The 14673-nt window shown below is 34.3% G+C and overlaps 1 protein-coding gene across 2 annotated transcripts; it reads right to left on the reverse strand.

Annotated features, from left to right (window-relative positions):
• Positions 1-199: 199 nt before the first annotated feature.
• On the reverse strand, positions 200-8599 carry LOC103972946 (cullin-3A). 2 transcript variants are annotated; one of them, XM_065109036.1, is made up of 3 exons: positions 8199-8544; positions 5622-5666; positions 200-2326 (listed from the first exon to the last, which is right to left on the reverse strand). In XM_065109036.1, exons 1-3 carry the CDS (start codon positions 8357-8359, stop codon positions 286-288), a joined length of 2247 nt encoding a protein of 748 aa, XP_064965108.1. In that variant the 5' UTR covers positions 8360-8544; the 3' UTR covers positions 200-285. The 2 variants fall into 2 exon arrangements, with proteins under 2 accessions (XP_064965108.1, XP_009385642.2); XM_009387367.3 differs by lacking the exon at positions 5622-5666 and having other exon boundaries at positions 8199-8599.
• Between the last annotated feature and the right edge of the window lie 6074 nt (positions 8600-14673).

The following is a 14673-nucleotide window of genomic DNA, read 5'->3' on the forward strand; positions in this document are numbered from 1 at the left end:
AAAAATAGCCCTAAGAAGAATGAAAGAAACAGAGAGAAATCTCCTGCCCACTAATAGACGAAAAAACTCAAAAAAAGGAGTATTACTTTTTATCAAAAATAATTTCCAAAGAAAAGTAGTTCATTAAAAAAAAAGATAGAATTGGAGCTGAATTTAGTGGGTATAAACATTTTGCAACTAATTAAGAAAAATACAAAAGTGAATGAAAATAAGATCATAATTAACAAGCAATCATATAGACATGGGAAATTTCAATTAGATACTCGATGGAGTCCACATCTAAGTCTAGGCGAGATAACGATACAACTTCCTGTCACCCTCGTCCCTCTCCAAGAATTCCCGCTCAATCAGAAACTCGATCCTCTTCTTAATCACGACAGGGTTCGGCAGGAAACGTGGCTGCAACTGCTTGGTCACCTCCATCACAATGCTGTTGTAACCCGTAACCCGTCGGGCCTTCATGACCCTGATTATTGCTGCCTCGATCTGAGGTTTCCTGTCTTCCTCCACCTGCTGGCGAGTCTCCTGCTTCTCTGGCTCTGATTCCTTCTGCGCGGTGACTGTGCCAATCTTGATCTTGAAGAACTTGCTCATGAACTTGTCGTTGATGGAGAAGATATCATCCTCGGCTATGTCCTTGCTCATTGGAACCTTACGGAGAACATTCTTGCCCAGAACACAAGCAAGAGACTGAAGGCATCGCTTGAGATCTTGTGATGGTATTGCAGTTGCCTGTTCAATTTCTTTACAGCTCAGCCGGTCTACTGAATTGAACAGCATGAGAATGCACATCTGATAGGTAGAAACATTCAGCTCATGCTTCTGACCCTTAGCAAAAGTGGCCTTCAGGTCAGCTGTTCCCATGTTGGTTTGCCATGTCAACCGCCGGCCACTATGGGTTCCAAGATAATATGCTCGAAACTTGTCACATACACCAAGAATTTCAGCTGGAAGGTTACATGCAGCACTAGGTTGGGTTGGCCACGATCCAGTTGTGAGAACCTGCACGACCAGGGTAGGACCTTCCCCAGCTTCGAAACCTTGACTGGCATAAAATCCTTGCATGGTATCCTGGGAGGTCTTCATATCTGTAAACATGCCTTCGAGTTTAGAGGTAAACTGATAGCCACATTCGGTCTTGAGCTTCACTATCAGATTTCTCTTGGCATCATCTGAAACTATCTTCCCAGAAAGGAGCCACTTTGCCAGGTGTTGCTTGTAATATTTCTCAAAGATGTCCTTCTCTTGTAAGTACCTAAAGAGCATCATCACTTTGTCGAGAACAATCTCTACATCCTCTTCACTGACACCTTTCAAATTTTTATGGAGTTTGTCATTGACATATAGGGAAATAAACTCTGGAGATCGGCTATTGAGATTGATGAAATATTCAAAAGAAGAATTTAAGGCATTTTGGAAAGACTTGTCATTATTAAATGCTGCGGCGATGATCTTATCATACTTATCCTTTTCATTCAGAAGTCGCTGAACAAAGTCCACAGGATCCTTAAATCTCTCTGGATCTGTTACTAACTGCTTCCCAGTTTCTCGAAGATGTGAAGTCATGAGATCTCTTATCAACCGAAGGCCTTCAGTAACTCGCTGGAACAAATTGTACATTCTGATTAAGTCTTCATACCTATCATCTACAAGCATATTAACAAGGCCAGAGTTCTCCATATGGACCAATTGTTTCATGTGGTTAGCAATCATCTCCTTCTCTACAACACAAGTAATTTTTGGTTCAGTTTTAGTATCCAAGTATTGAGAAACCCTCTCCATCTCTTCATTGAGCCGTCTCTCAGCTTTTTTTAAGTACTCACCACAATTGCAGCACTCAATGAACTGCTGGGACTCGCCACTATAAAAACTAGCTGAAACGTCCAGAAAGGGCTTCTCAAAATCTTCTTGATACACTGAAGATCCCAGATCCATTAGCATCTTTGTTATATTCCTCATCAATCCTCGATTAATAACTTCACCCGTGCGCTCTTTATGTATAAGCTCAAGAATTGTATTAAGTTGCCTGTCCTGAATTTTGCTGGAACGAATGATATTATCTCTCCACAGATTCAGTCCTAGTTCATATACTGGCGTCTTACGGGAACTGGTAATGAATGTCCTATCCATGTACATCAGTATATCTCGGATCATTTGCAATGCCTTGGTGTGTTCTCCCCATTTTCTGTTCAGTTCGTCAAGAAATAGATCACCCTGAACAGCCTCAATTGATTGTGATATTTCCTTTAGGTGCCATGTCATGGTGGTCACAAGTCCAGAGTACAATTTTTCTCCATGTTTGTGGAGCACCATATTGTAAGCATTCCTATATTCATAAGAAGCTCAAATTAAAAAAAGCAGTTGGATGAAAAAAATAATAATAATTTAAAAAGTGTTAGGTGTCAACAGGCGCCAAGGTCCCAAAATGGTCGAGGCGCTAAGCGCAGATGCGCTCTAAAATATTAAAATATAAAAATATATAATATAATTAATAAATATAATTATTTAAATAAAAATATGATATTAAATTAAAAAGATTTAAAGTACCAAGTCACATTATCCATCTCGTAATAACAAAAATGTCAATAGACTCAAAATTCCAAACAATAAAGTTTTACATCAAAGTCATTCATCATCATAATCAACATCGTCGTCATTTTTAAACAATTCACCTTAAATGAATTTATTCTCTTCCTCTTGTCCTTCTTCTTTTTTATCAAAATATGTTTCATTCTCTTCAGCAATAACAAGAACCGAACTTGATGTTGTTGCACTCATTTTTCTCTTTGTCGTCTTGTATATGTTTGTAATTCTTCAGCACTTGAAGCTCTTACTACATCTCCCCATGTCAAACTATCATCTTTAAATACAAACTCATCTTCAACATCTTGCAAGTTCGTACCTATCTCTCACTAACTACTCATTTGCATCATCAATGTCTTGTAATGAGATTGGATCAATTCTATTTCGCAAATCATGACGAGCCTTGAAAGCTTGATTATACTTTATATAAACAAGATCGTGTACTTGTTGATCCTCTAACCGATTTCTTCTCTTTTAGTGAATCTGTCATGTCATATAATGTAAAAATATATTAATACATCTATCTAAAAAAATAAATTAAAATATTCTGTGATCAATGCATGCTCAAAGATACTCCAGTTTCGCACACAACCCATAGCATTACATGTCAAACTAAGTATTTAGATAGCAAATTGCTGCAAGTTAGGGGTGAAATTTCCAAATAAACTCCACCATTCGGTTGCAAAATTTATTTTATTATTAGCAATAACATAGTAACATACTATAAACGAAATTAATTATATCAAATTATTAATACCTGGGGATATAATTGTCCTTGATCAAATTACCATTGGAATTCCAAAAAAGCCATCAGTATTCTTATATAAAGATAATTTATGAATAATCTTATCTTACACCGAAAGGGATAATCTACAGTGCACTGATATAACTCATTCAGAACTTCTCCATCAAACCCAACGGATGTGTTCTTATAAAAGAATTCTGGGTTCAAATAATATCCTACTACATGTAAGGGATAATCAAGTTGACAATTTCATCTTTCGTCGATAATTATAAATATTTTCTCATATTTTTTTCATTTCCATTAAAAGACTTTTGAATCATCTCATTTGCTCTATCTATAGCCTCAAAAATATATCTTATTTCAGGCTCAATTTTATTTTCCGCCAACTGAATGACTCGAACAAGAGGGCTCATTACCTTTAATATATAAAATATAAGATTCCGAAAGGATGACATTAATGATATCACTAGCCCTCTTGCCTTTTGCTTCTTTTGCCCATTTGCTTATCACCCATTTCTTCAAGGTAAACATGTTTCTCAGGTTATGTTTTTGACGATGCATACTCTGTAATGTCAAGAGGAAGTAGCAAATCGGGTGACACCATATCTCACCAATTCCTTATTGCCTATGAATTATCTCATCATATTCATAGCCCCAGCATAATTATAGAGAAATCCAACAACAAAGATTGTCCTTTCTAAAGTTTTCTTGATTTCAGAAATCTTTCCAATATCCTCCAACATTAAATCAATATAATATACCACACATGAAGTTCAATATAAGTGTTATCTTTTTGTTTCAAGTAATTTACCTGAGACAAAAGATAATAAAAATAATAAGACTTAGGAGTTTAATACATCTTCCATTTAATTAAAGACAAAGTAATTAAAAAATTCAAAAGATGAATCTTACCATCTAATACATAGTTGCTTCCTTTGTCGGTTATAACTTAGACGAACTTGTTAAGTAAATCATATATCTTGTTCACCAATTTCTTCCACGAACTTGTTAAGTAAATCATATATCTTTTCTCTAGATTTCACAAAGGATGATGTATCTATTGACTTCACAAACATGGTTCCTAAAGAATTATTAACCATAAAATTAATTAAACTCATACGTCTTCTGTCAGTCCAAACATCTATCATAAAAGAGCAACTATGTTTTACTCATGATTCTTTGTGGCTCTTTAGTAAGTTATTTATATAATCCAACTCTTTTTTCTACAATGAAACCCACATCTCATAATAACTTAGAGGTTTTAATCCCCCATCATATCTTTCAATAACTTCAATCATCACCTTAAAACTGTCTAAACGAGTTGTACTAAGGGGAATGCTAGCCTAATAGAAGAAGCGAGCAATGTGCTAAATTGTTCTTCCCCTTATTTCTTTATCACAAGCATCACTTAATTTATTTATCTTAATTTTGAGCCTCCTCCATCAGTCTCTTTTTACCCTTCTTAGTAACCATAGCTTCTTTACAATTTTTGTCACGTACTTTTTTCCCACTTGGGTTGACACTCTCAAAATAATCTTCTTCATCATCCCTGATATGTTCAACATTATTCTCCAGTAAAATATCATAAGATCCATTCTTTTGCATCTTTTTTCATTCATATGAGCCAGCAGCTCTTCTTTTACCTCAAGTGGTCACTTCTTACAGGCTGCTACATTCTTGAAATTTCCTACTAGATGCTGCTTTACATGAAAAATACCACCTCTAGTAGTCTTATCACAAAAGATATAAATAACTACATTAGGCTTTTTTAGGATCCTTTAGATAATTATATTTCTATGCATGATCCTTTTTTGAATTCGTTGAAGAATCTATTAAATTGCTTTATATACTTGTCATTTATCCTAAAACCCTAATAATAATTTTAAATAAACAAAGATTAGCAATGTTAAAATCTAAATAATATATTATTAATCTAATAAATAAAGATTATTTTGTATAGTAATTAATAATCTACTGTTAATAGTATATTTACTACTAATAGTAGTAGGGAAGCAGAGGAAGAAATCATCAGCGACAAACTCAAAGGGTGAAATCTTCGATGGCAAAAATAAAGAGAGATGTGTGCATAAAGTTGGGAGTCGGGGTTGTGTGCTGCTATAACTGCATGCATTAGTTCATTCAATCGAACCAACTAACAAAAATTTAACTGAACCATATTTAAGTCTGGTTCGATCGCCTTATATCAGTCGGGCACTCGTCCGAAGCGCCCAGGCGGTGCCTCATTTAAGCGCCCCACCTGGCCCTTAAACGAGGCGCTCGGGCCTCGCCTTACCTCGCTCGAGTACTTAGGAGAGCGCTGGAGCACCCTTTTAAATCACTGAAAAAAAAAATAATTGTGATTATATTATAACCACCAAACCTAAAAAGAAAATAAAGAAATTTAAAGACCAAGGTGAATAATAAGAAGGAAAAGGCTTACAAATGCAAACAACTCAATGATTTGACAAAGTGGTGATTAGGTGGGTGTATTGTCAAACGACAAAGTCATATGAAATTGAACAAAGAACAAGGCAGAAAGAATGGGTTCAAATATAACAAATTTGAAGTCAAGAAAACATAAATGCTCAACATTAGCATTTAATTTCTACATTAATTGATCAATGACGACTCCACAGGTATCTCAACATCTACAATTTGGGTGAAGTCACAATATACAAAAGCCAGAAAGTAGATTGCAAGATTGAGGAGGTACAAAATGAGGCTCTTGCAGTAACTTATATGAGTAAATATGCTGCTACAAAAATTACTGACAACCATCTTCTTCTTCACTTGTAACGTTTACTAACTTTTCCAAGACATTAAAGTCAAAAGACATCAAATGAACATAATAGCATTTATCAATGAAATATCTAGAAAGTGTATATGTAGAAATGTAACAGCTAGAAATTTTTTTATGTTAAATAATAAGATTTATTAATCAATGAAGGCATTATATGTTATGACATGAAAAAAAGCACTCGAGCATGGAATATTTGTCTATCTCCAAGAAAGTGAGGTTAGTAAGTGTTCCTACGAGTATAATATGTTTACAGGAAACAAAAGAATAAAAGCATTTTGAATGTTTTCATGTATGTGGATGCTTACTGCTTGCTAGAAAAGAGGTAGAGATAATTCACAAAGTCAGTTATGACAACAATATTCAATTGTAAATGTTAATCAAGACCCTATCCATTGGGCACTGAGACGCAGAAAGATGGTAACAGATTTTTCAGATTTCAGAAAAGCTATACTGAGTACTGTTAAGAAATTAATAGTTGATAAACTGACAAAATTTAACACTGAACTTGTAGAATGAAACTTCTTAGAAGTTTCCTCTATCAAAAGCCTTCATGGTAGTCTCTTATGTAAGATGAAATTGGGCTTTGTGAGACATGCATGGAAAGTACTAGCGACACTGATCAACAAACATGCGAGTAAGGATTAAAATCTTGCTCCGATGCTAATACCAGTCAGCAGTCAGACCAGCATAATACCGATGCAGTTTGACATATCTACATTCAAAATGGTTCGCTACCAGCTGAATCAGTGAGAGAGAGAGAGAAAGAGAGAGAGAGAGAGAGAGAGAGAGAGAGAGAGAGAGAGAGAGAGTGAACGGGAGGGGAGGAGGTGGAAGAGGTGGAGGCGACAGAGGATGAGGAAGTGGTGATGCGCACCAATAGGAGACAAAAGTGACACTGCAGAGAGGAGACAGCAATGTGGCGAGCTGGAGGAAGAGGAAGGGGAGAGAGGATGAACAAAAAGAGAAAAAGAAAAGAATAAGAAGAAAAAGAAAAAGAAAAATATAATCGGGATAACTATCTAATTTTTTTTTAAAAAGGATAAGAATACTAGTATTTGTCTTCTTATCACTCAATAAGATGGTATAGTATGGTTACCAAGCTGTACAAACCATACCGGACCGAAATAGGCAAAATCATCTTGTCCACGTTCCGATTGGCTGTCCAACGGATAAATAATGGTTCATACTTACCAGTACAGGTTGCATTTAATCCTTCATCCAAATACTCTTAGTTAATTGGATATGGCAAGTCTTAATGGGCGAAATCCCAAAATGTACAAGGAAGCAGTTCGATATATGTCTTCTCTATCTACTGCTTTTCGTTGGAGTACAAAGGCACAACAACATGTTGCACTATCAACATGCACAGACTCCTTGCAATGAGTTTTCAAAGCCATATAGCTTAGGTACTTGTCATCCTAGGTTAAAACAGCCACAGGAAGACGCTATCACATGATTTCATTTCTCTAATAATAAGCAAGCAGTTAAGTTAGACGAGAACCTCAACAACAAGGAGGAAGCAAAGAGGTAGGTGCAAGCCATTGTTATTGATAAGGTTGACAAACTACTGCAAACCAGGGAACACATTTTGGTTCCCAAAAAAAGTCTTCTCGAGATGAAGAAACTCAGACATGAGGATGGAAATCAAAGTACATTTGCTCCGAACATATTTGTCAGGGATCATGTTTGACTCTCAATTCGCTCATATTGTCTTGCTTGTGAAGTGTTGCAAGCTTATTGAAAAGGTGGCATCCTTATTTACCAATGGTAGTAAGGCAGCTATTCTTGCAGTGTTAAAATAAACCTTCATTTTACCTTTCAAAATTTACAGAAAGGGAAAGCAGTGCAATGTTATACAATGCTATAGCAAGCAAATACGACACCTTCTTGATATCCTCAAGCCGATAAAGGAATAATACCAATAACTAATAGCCAGCACGAAAATATAACAAAGTAAAATCTGACTCAGTACACACCATCAGAGACATGCTCGATGATACGTCTGACAGACCAAAACGGGACTTCAAGGTGAACAATGAAAAACAAGGATGATACACTCGAGCCAGGTACCTGTAGAGCTCTTCAAAGCTAAGGCCGCTGGCGTTGTGGTTGTAGATCTCGTGGATGGCGTGCTCAAGCACCTTCCATGTCTTCTCGGCATACTTGGGGTCGAGATCCACCCGATGCTTGAACGCCTCGATCTTGAAGTTCCGCTTCCTCTGAGCGCTCATCGTTGGAGAACGAGGGCGGGGAGGGTATTAGGGTTCCAAGAACGAGATATGGATTCGGGGAAGAGATAGAGGGGAGGCAAAACGGCGGCTTTTTTTGTCGGGTGGTGAGGATGAAACAAAAGGGAGAAATCGAGAAGCGCGAGAGAAGGCGAAGAGAAGTGTTGGCAATTGCTTCACGTTGTTCCTTTCTTTCTTGTGTTGTCATGTTTAAGTCAAGTCGAAGGTTGCTTCTTGGCCCGGAAATGAACAAATAACCAAAATAATATAATATGTAGGTTGAATTGGATGGAAATACGAGAAAATAAACTATAATAGTGCAATAAAATTCAAGTAATTGGGATTATTACTTTTCTAATTTATTTGTCCTTGGTTATATAAGACTCCATCCTTTGCTCCTTTGCTTATCGTTTCCATCAACCCCATCATCGACCTAGGCAAAGGGGACAATGATAGTATTAAAGGAAAATGTGAGAGGAATGAGGATAATTATGTGAGACAAATAAGGGTGAGAGGAGTGAGGGAGGGTTTATAGGTATAGAAGTAATTAGGGGTGAATAAAGGAGACAAAAGAAGAGTGAGAGCCCCAGGACAACATGATGTGCTAAATGTAAGAGGTAATATACGAGAAACTTTTTTTAAATTAATTTTTTAAAAAAAATTCTGATAAATAAATAAACGAAGGTACGAATAAACAATAATGACCTCTATTTGCCTAAGGACAAACTCGAATTAACACCAACAAAAATGTCAAATGTAAAAGAAAATTAAAATAAACATCAAACTCTCGTAAGACAAATGACAGAAATGGACTGACTGAATAATGATACTATCTGTTTTGCTTAAGCTGTACACTCTTTTGACATATACATGCAAACTATTAGCAATAATGTATAATGTTCGTACAATCCTACATGAAATGCATGGGAAAAAAAAGAGTTATGGATAAATTATCATGATTATTATACTAAAATGTAAACATCATATTTGTAGAAGCATAACTAAACAAAATACTTTATTAACAAACGGAGATAACTCGGTAAAACCTCTAACAATCATGCACGAAAATGATAGAAGGTTCTTTGGCTCATTTCTCTAGTCATTAAAAATCAAAATAATCCAAGAACAATTTGATTAGAATACATGAAAAAAAATATTATTTTATGTTTAGGACATATAATTATCGATCCCCCTTGATCGGATAATCTTAAAGGCAAAATTTTCAGAAAAGTTTCTATTTTTAATATTTTGATTTTTCTTGGAGAATATCCTTTTTTTTTTTTTCCCCTTAGACCCCAACCTTTTTTAGGTAGACAAAAATACAATCAATGACTAATTTATCCCCTTTCTCTTTTTCTTTATTTTAAGTCAAATCCAAATAAACCATGATATTGCACAGGTTTGACTCGACCGAAAACCGATCTTAAATTAAAATAATCAATAAAATTAAATAAAGTATAATAAAAATTAAAATATTAAGAATAAAATTAATCTCAAAACTAAAAATAAAGTAGCATTAAATAAATAGCATTGAATCTCGGATTTTGATGATGAAACCAATTGATAGTGTTTATGATTTGATCTGCATTCTGAGTGACGCAGGAAGCTTCGATCAGGGAGAGACAATTAAAATAGGAAGAATCATGTTGGGCCGGAGAGAAATAGGTCAAAAGATTGGACGTCGAGCCAAAGGATCGGTCGACGTATCGACAAAAGGTCTCGGGCCATGGGTTCGGGCATCAGGCCAAGAAGAGCATAAATTACGCAAAGGAAATTGGAGTTCCAAAGGTCAACTAGCCGTTTGGGCAATAAGTCGCAAAATAGGACGATGCACCGAAGAATCGGAGGAAGCATCGATGAGCCAATGACATGCCACAACATTTGAATTAAGCCTTATAATAATTGTCTAAGATCGAAGTAGGTTTTAAGTGTGTAGAATTAACTACGATAGTAAGGCATAAAGCAAAATGAAGTCCCATAGTCAAGAATGAGACTTCATTGGGAGTTCGAGAGTTCGTCGGAAGTCCGGACGTTCGTCGAAAGTTCTATCGAAATTGATCGAGAAGTCTAGGAGCTTACTATAGAAGCTTGTCGGAACTCACTAAGAAGATCATCGTGAAGTCCAAGAGCTTGCCGGGAGTCCGTTGGAACATTGCCGAGAGATCATCGGAAGTTCGCCGGAAGATCGCTAGAAGCTCACCGAAAAAAACCTAGACTTACGGACTTATTTAGCTTAGTAAATATCTTAAAATTCATAGTTAGCACATAATTAGGTTAGAATTAGGCTAACTAAGTTAGGGGCCAATTGAGCTAAGTTTGGAATGTGTTGAGCCAAGTGAAAAGGACCAAATAATGACCCAACAAGTGGAACCGACATGGCATAGTCTCCGAGACTATGTCGGGCGATGGTACTGCCAGTCTGGGCAATGGTACCATCCAAATTCAGTCTTCGAGATTGTCAGGCAGTGGTATCGTCCAGTGTTAGGCTATAGGCAGTGGTATCGCCCAGTGAAGGCGATGGTATTGCCCGTACCCCGAAATTTTGGGGATTTGAATTTTGACTCCAAGTTTTGAAGTCATTTGGGGTCTATAAATACCCCAGCTATTCCTACATGAAGCAAGAAGAAAAATAAACAAAAACTCTATGTTTCTATAGTTGAAAACCCTTATAAAGTATAGAGTCCCTCCTTCTAAAATTTAGAGATCATTCTAAGGGAGAGTGTGAGGGAAGCTTTATAAAAAGGGGGTATAAAGGTTCTCTCCTAAACCTGTTAAAAGAAGAATCGAGTTGTAAGGGTAATTGATCTTCATCCATTGAAGGAAGATCATTAGTGGATGCCAGTGGCCTCAATGGAAGGGGAATCGACGGAGTGGATCTAGGTCATGACGATCGAACCACTATAAAACTCGGTTTACATATACTTTAAGCTCTTTACTTACATTGCAAACTGCCTTACTTGCTTTACCCTCTCAATACACTCTTCCATATGCTTTCAAGATAAATTTATCTTTACGAAATGGTTTTTGTAGGAATCGATTTTTCATCGTACGAAGAAATTTCAAAACCGGTAATTTTTCCGCTACACTAATTCACCCCCTCCCCTCTTAGTGTCGACTCATTTCTAACAGTTGGTATTAGAGCTATGTTATTTCTTATTTGGTTTAACACCCAAGAGAAATGACACTTTTTGGATTTCAAGAGGGCTTTTCAATCGTTCATCCTCCTATGTTCAATGGGATGAACTACACTTATTGAAAAAATCGAATGAGAGTTTTCTTACTTTCTATGGATTTAAACTTATGGAATATCATTGAAAATGGATTTTAAAAATCTTCAACTCCAATGAACGAATAGAATGATTTAGAGCAAAAAACTTTTTCTTTAAATGCTAGAGCTATGAATGCTCAATTTTGTGCCTCAGACAAAAATGAATTCAATCGAGTTTCTACTTGCGAAATGACTTTTGACATTTAGCACACTCTTGAAATCACACACGAAGGCACTAGTAGAGTTAAAGACTTTAAAATAAATATTTTGATGCATGATTTTTAACTATTTCGAATGAAACCAAATAAGACTATTGGAGACATATACACCCGTTTTACGAATGTCGTCAATAGTCTAAAAGCTCTTGGTAAAAGTTTTTCAAATTTTGAACTTGTTAATAAAATTTTACGATCTCTTTCTAAAACTTGGGACTCTAAAGTAATGACCATTCAAGATGCCAAGGATTTGAATACTTTTTAACTTAAAGAACTTATCGGGTCGTTAATAACCTATGAGATGACTTGCAATGCTCATGAAGAGCTTAAGAACTACATTCCAAAGAACATAAAGGATTTGACACTTAGAATAAATGAAGACCACTCGAGCGAAAGCTCAAATGATGATGAACTTGAACTTCTCACTATAAAACTTAAAAATTTCATTAAACAAGAATTAAAAAATAAAAATGAACTTAAAAAGAAGTTACCAAAGAAGAAGAGAGCACTTAAAGTGACTTGGGATGAAACGAGTGTATCCGAAGAAGAGGAGCCAACCAATGAAGACGAAACGATAAACTTCGCCTTTGTGACTCTCGACAATGAGGTAAACAACTCAAACGAAACTTCTTTACTTTATTTTGAAATTATATAATGCTTTTCATGAGTTATTTTTAACTTAGTTAGTAAAAAAAATTAAAAAAAAATTATTTCATGTTTCTTTTTCTAGTTATCTTGAAAATTTTGAGCATGACAATTGCATGATAACTCTTAGCACTAAGATTCACTAAAAAACAAAAATACATTAATATAAAAAATAAAATATTTTTGATTGAAAATACTTTTGTTCAATGAAATCACGATTGATATTTTAATGACATAATAATGTAAGACGTAATGAAAATGTTAAAAGATTTTGTATCATTCTTGATGATTTTATATTATCCATGAGGATTTGAAGTAATGATGATTTTTGGATACTTTATGGTTTATTGATCCTGATGATTTCGATAATGAAATTTATTTTTTGATTTTAATCAATGATGCATAATGATCATGCTTAATTAGTTTATCTTTCAAAATTATGCATGATGATTCTTGTGATTTATGGATCTTTGCCGTAATGAAAATTCTTTTTCGTTTTAAATATTGATGCTTATTTTTATTTGGCATAAAAATTTGGGCATGATTATATGAAATCAATCATATGAATTGAAACACTAAAAAGAGGAAAGCTTTCACCTTAAAAAATTTCGCTACTTTATCAATTTTTCACTAAGAGATTGATAAAGTTATTTATGCCATTTTGAATATCTTAAAGTGATTTTGATGATTTGTTGATTTAAATTTAGATGAGTTTCATCTAACCATGATGTTTATCTTGATTTCTCAATATTTATAGCTTGAGATTTACCCTATATAAATCAAGATCTTTTATCTTCGATGTTTCTTTTTGCTATCTACTATCCAAATGAATCATGATTTCTTGAAATTATAATTTTTATGATTGATAATGAATTGAGAGATATTATACATGAATCGAGATCCTTTATGTGTTCTCTTATGACGCCTTTTGCTATAGGAATGTCTTTATCTAATCTTGATTTCTTGATATTTGATACTTAAAATCTTTCTAAGAATTAAGATCATTTTCTCCTTGTTTCTTTTTTCTATTCACAAAAAAAGAAGACTTATCCTAACAAACCATAATATGCTACTTGACATCTTGAGAATTTATGACTTGAGTTTTGTTATGCAATTCTTCCCTTCTTCATTCTAGTTTACAATGACGAAAGGGAGAAAGAAAATCACTATTGATAAATCAATTAATGCAATTTTGAATCTCTTATGATTTTGATGATTTGAATCTAAATGAGATTTTTCCAATCAAATCATGAACCTTCTCTTGATTTCTTAACTTGAGATTTTCTTTTATGAATCAAGGTTTCTTACTCTTTATTTTCATATGATTCTTGCATTTTTGTTAATAGAAAATTTTTTATATGAATAATGTCTTTTGGTATTCACATAATCTTATCTTTCATGATATGATTTTTATAATTCCTTGTATTCATGAAGTATATTTCATCACCAAAATTCTCTTGATATTCTTTATGTGATGATATGAAATTATGCATGAAATACTCATTTATGTTGATGCATACAAATGAGAAGCTATGATCATGCATGGTAGGATGTAATGTAATTTGACATTTTGATACCATTATGATTTGAATTATTTATGATTTAGAATGATGCATGTAATACTATGATTTGATGCTAAAATGATGTATCATGAATATTTGAGTATCATGTATAATATGCCCATAGTGATGATTTATTTTTGGTGTTATGCATAAAGTAAGGATGATATGTAAGGTTTTAAAATTATGCATATTTTAATTTGAAACTATAATGATGCACAAATAAGATTGATACTTTACCTTTGTCATAATTTCAAAATTGTTATAAAGGGAAAAAGAATTATAACTTTGTATTCTTCCCTTCTATTTGACAATGACAAAGAGGGAGTAAAATTTACTAGTTTACATATTCTAAAATGATGCATTGCTATCTTGCATTCTTTTTTCAAAAACTTGCTAGCCTTCATACTTTAAAGTGAAGTAACACTTGCCAAATTGCTAGCTTGCTAGCTAGCTTGCATACTTCAAGAAGAAAGAAAAAGTTGCTAGTTTGTACATCATAAAGAGAAGCAAAAAGCTTGCTCATCTCAAAAGATGTAAAAATTTTGTCAACTTTTATATTTGTAAAATTTGCTAGCTTACATATTCCAAAATTATGTAAAACTTACTAAATTTGCTAGCTTGCAAATT

Source organism: Musa acuminata, chromosome BXJ2-5 (genome assembly GCF_036884655.1).
Source record: "Musa acuminata AAA Group cultivar baxijiao chromosome BXJ2-5, Cavendish_Baxijiao_AAA, whole genome shotgun sequence".
In the NCBI taxonomy this organism is placed as follows: domain Eukaryota; kingdom Viridiplantae; phylum Streptophyta; class Magnoliopsida; order Zingiberales; family Musaceae; genus Musa; species Musa acuminata.

Coding starts and splice junctions, on each gene's coding strand:
- LOC103972946 (XM_065109036.1), bottom strand. CDS start 8,359: ATGAGCGCTCAGAGGAAGCGGAACTTCAAGATCGAGGCGTTCAAGCAT. Junction 5,667..8,198: donor AGCTTTGAAGAGCTCTACAG/GTACCTGGCTCG, acceptor TTTTTTTTTCAG/TGATTTAAAAGGGTGCTCCA. Junction 2,327..5,621: donor CTCCTAAGTACTCGAGCGAG/GTAAGGCGAGGC, acceptor TTATGAATATAG/GAATGCTTACAATATGGTGC.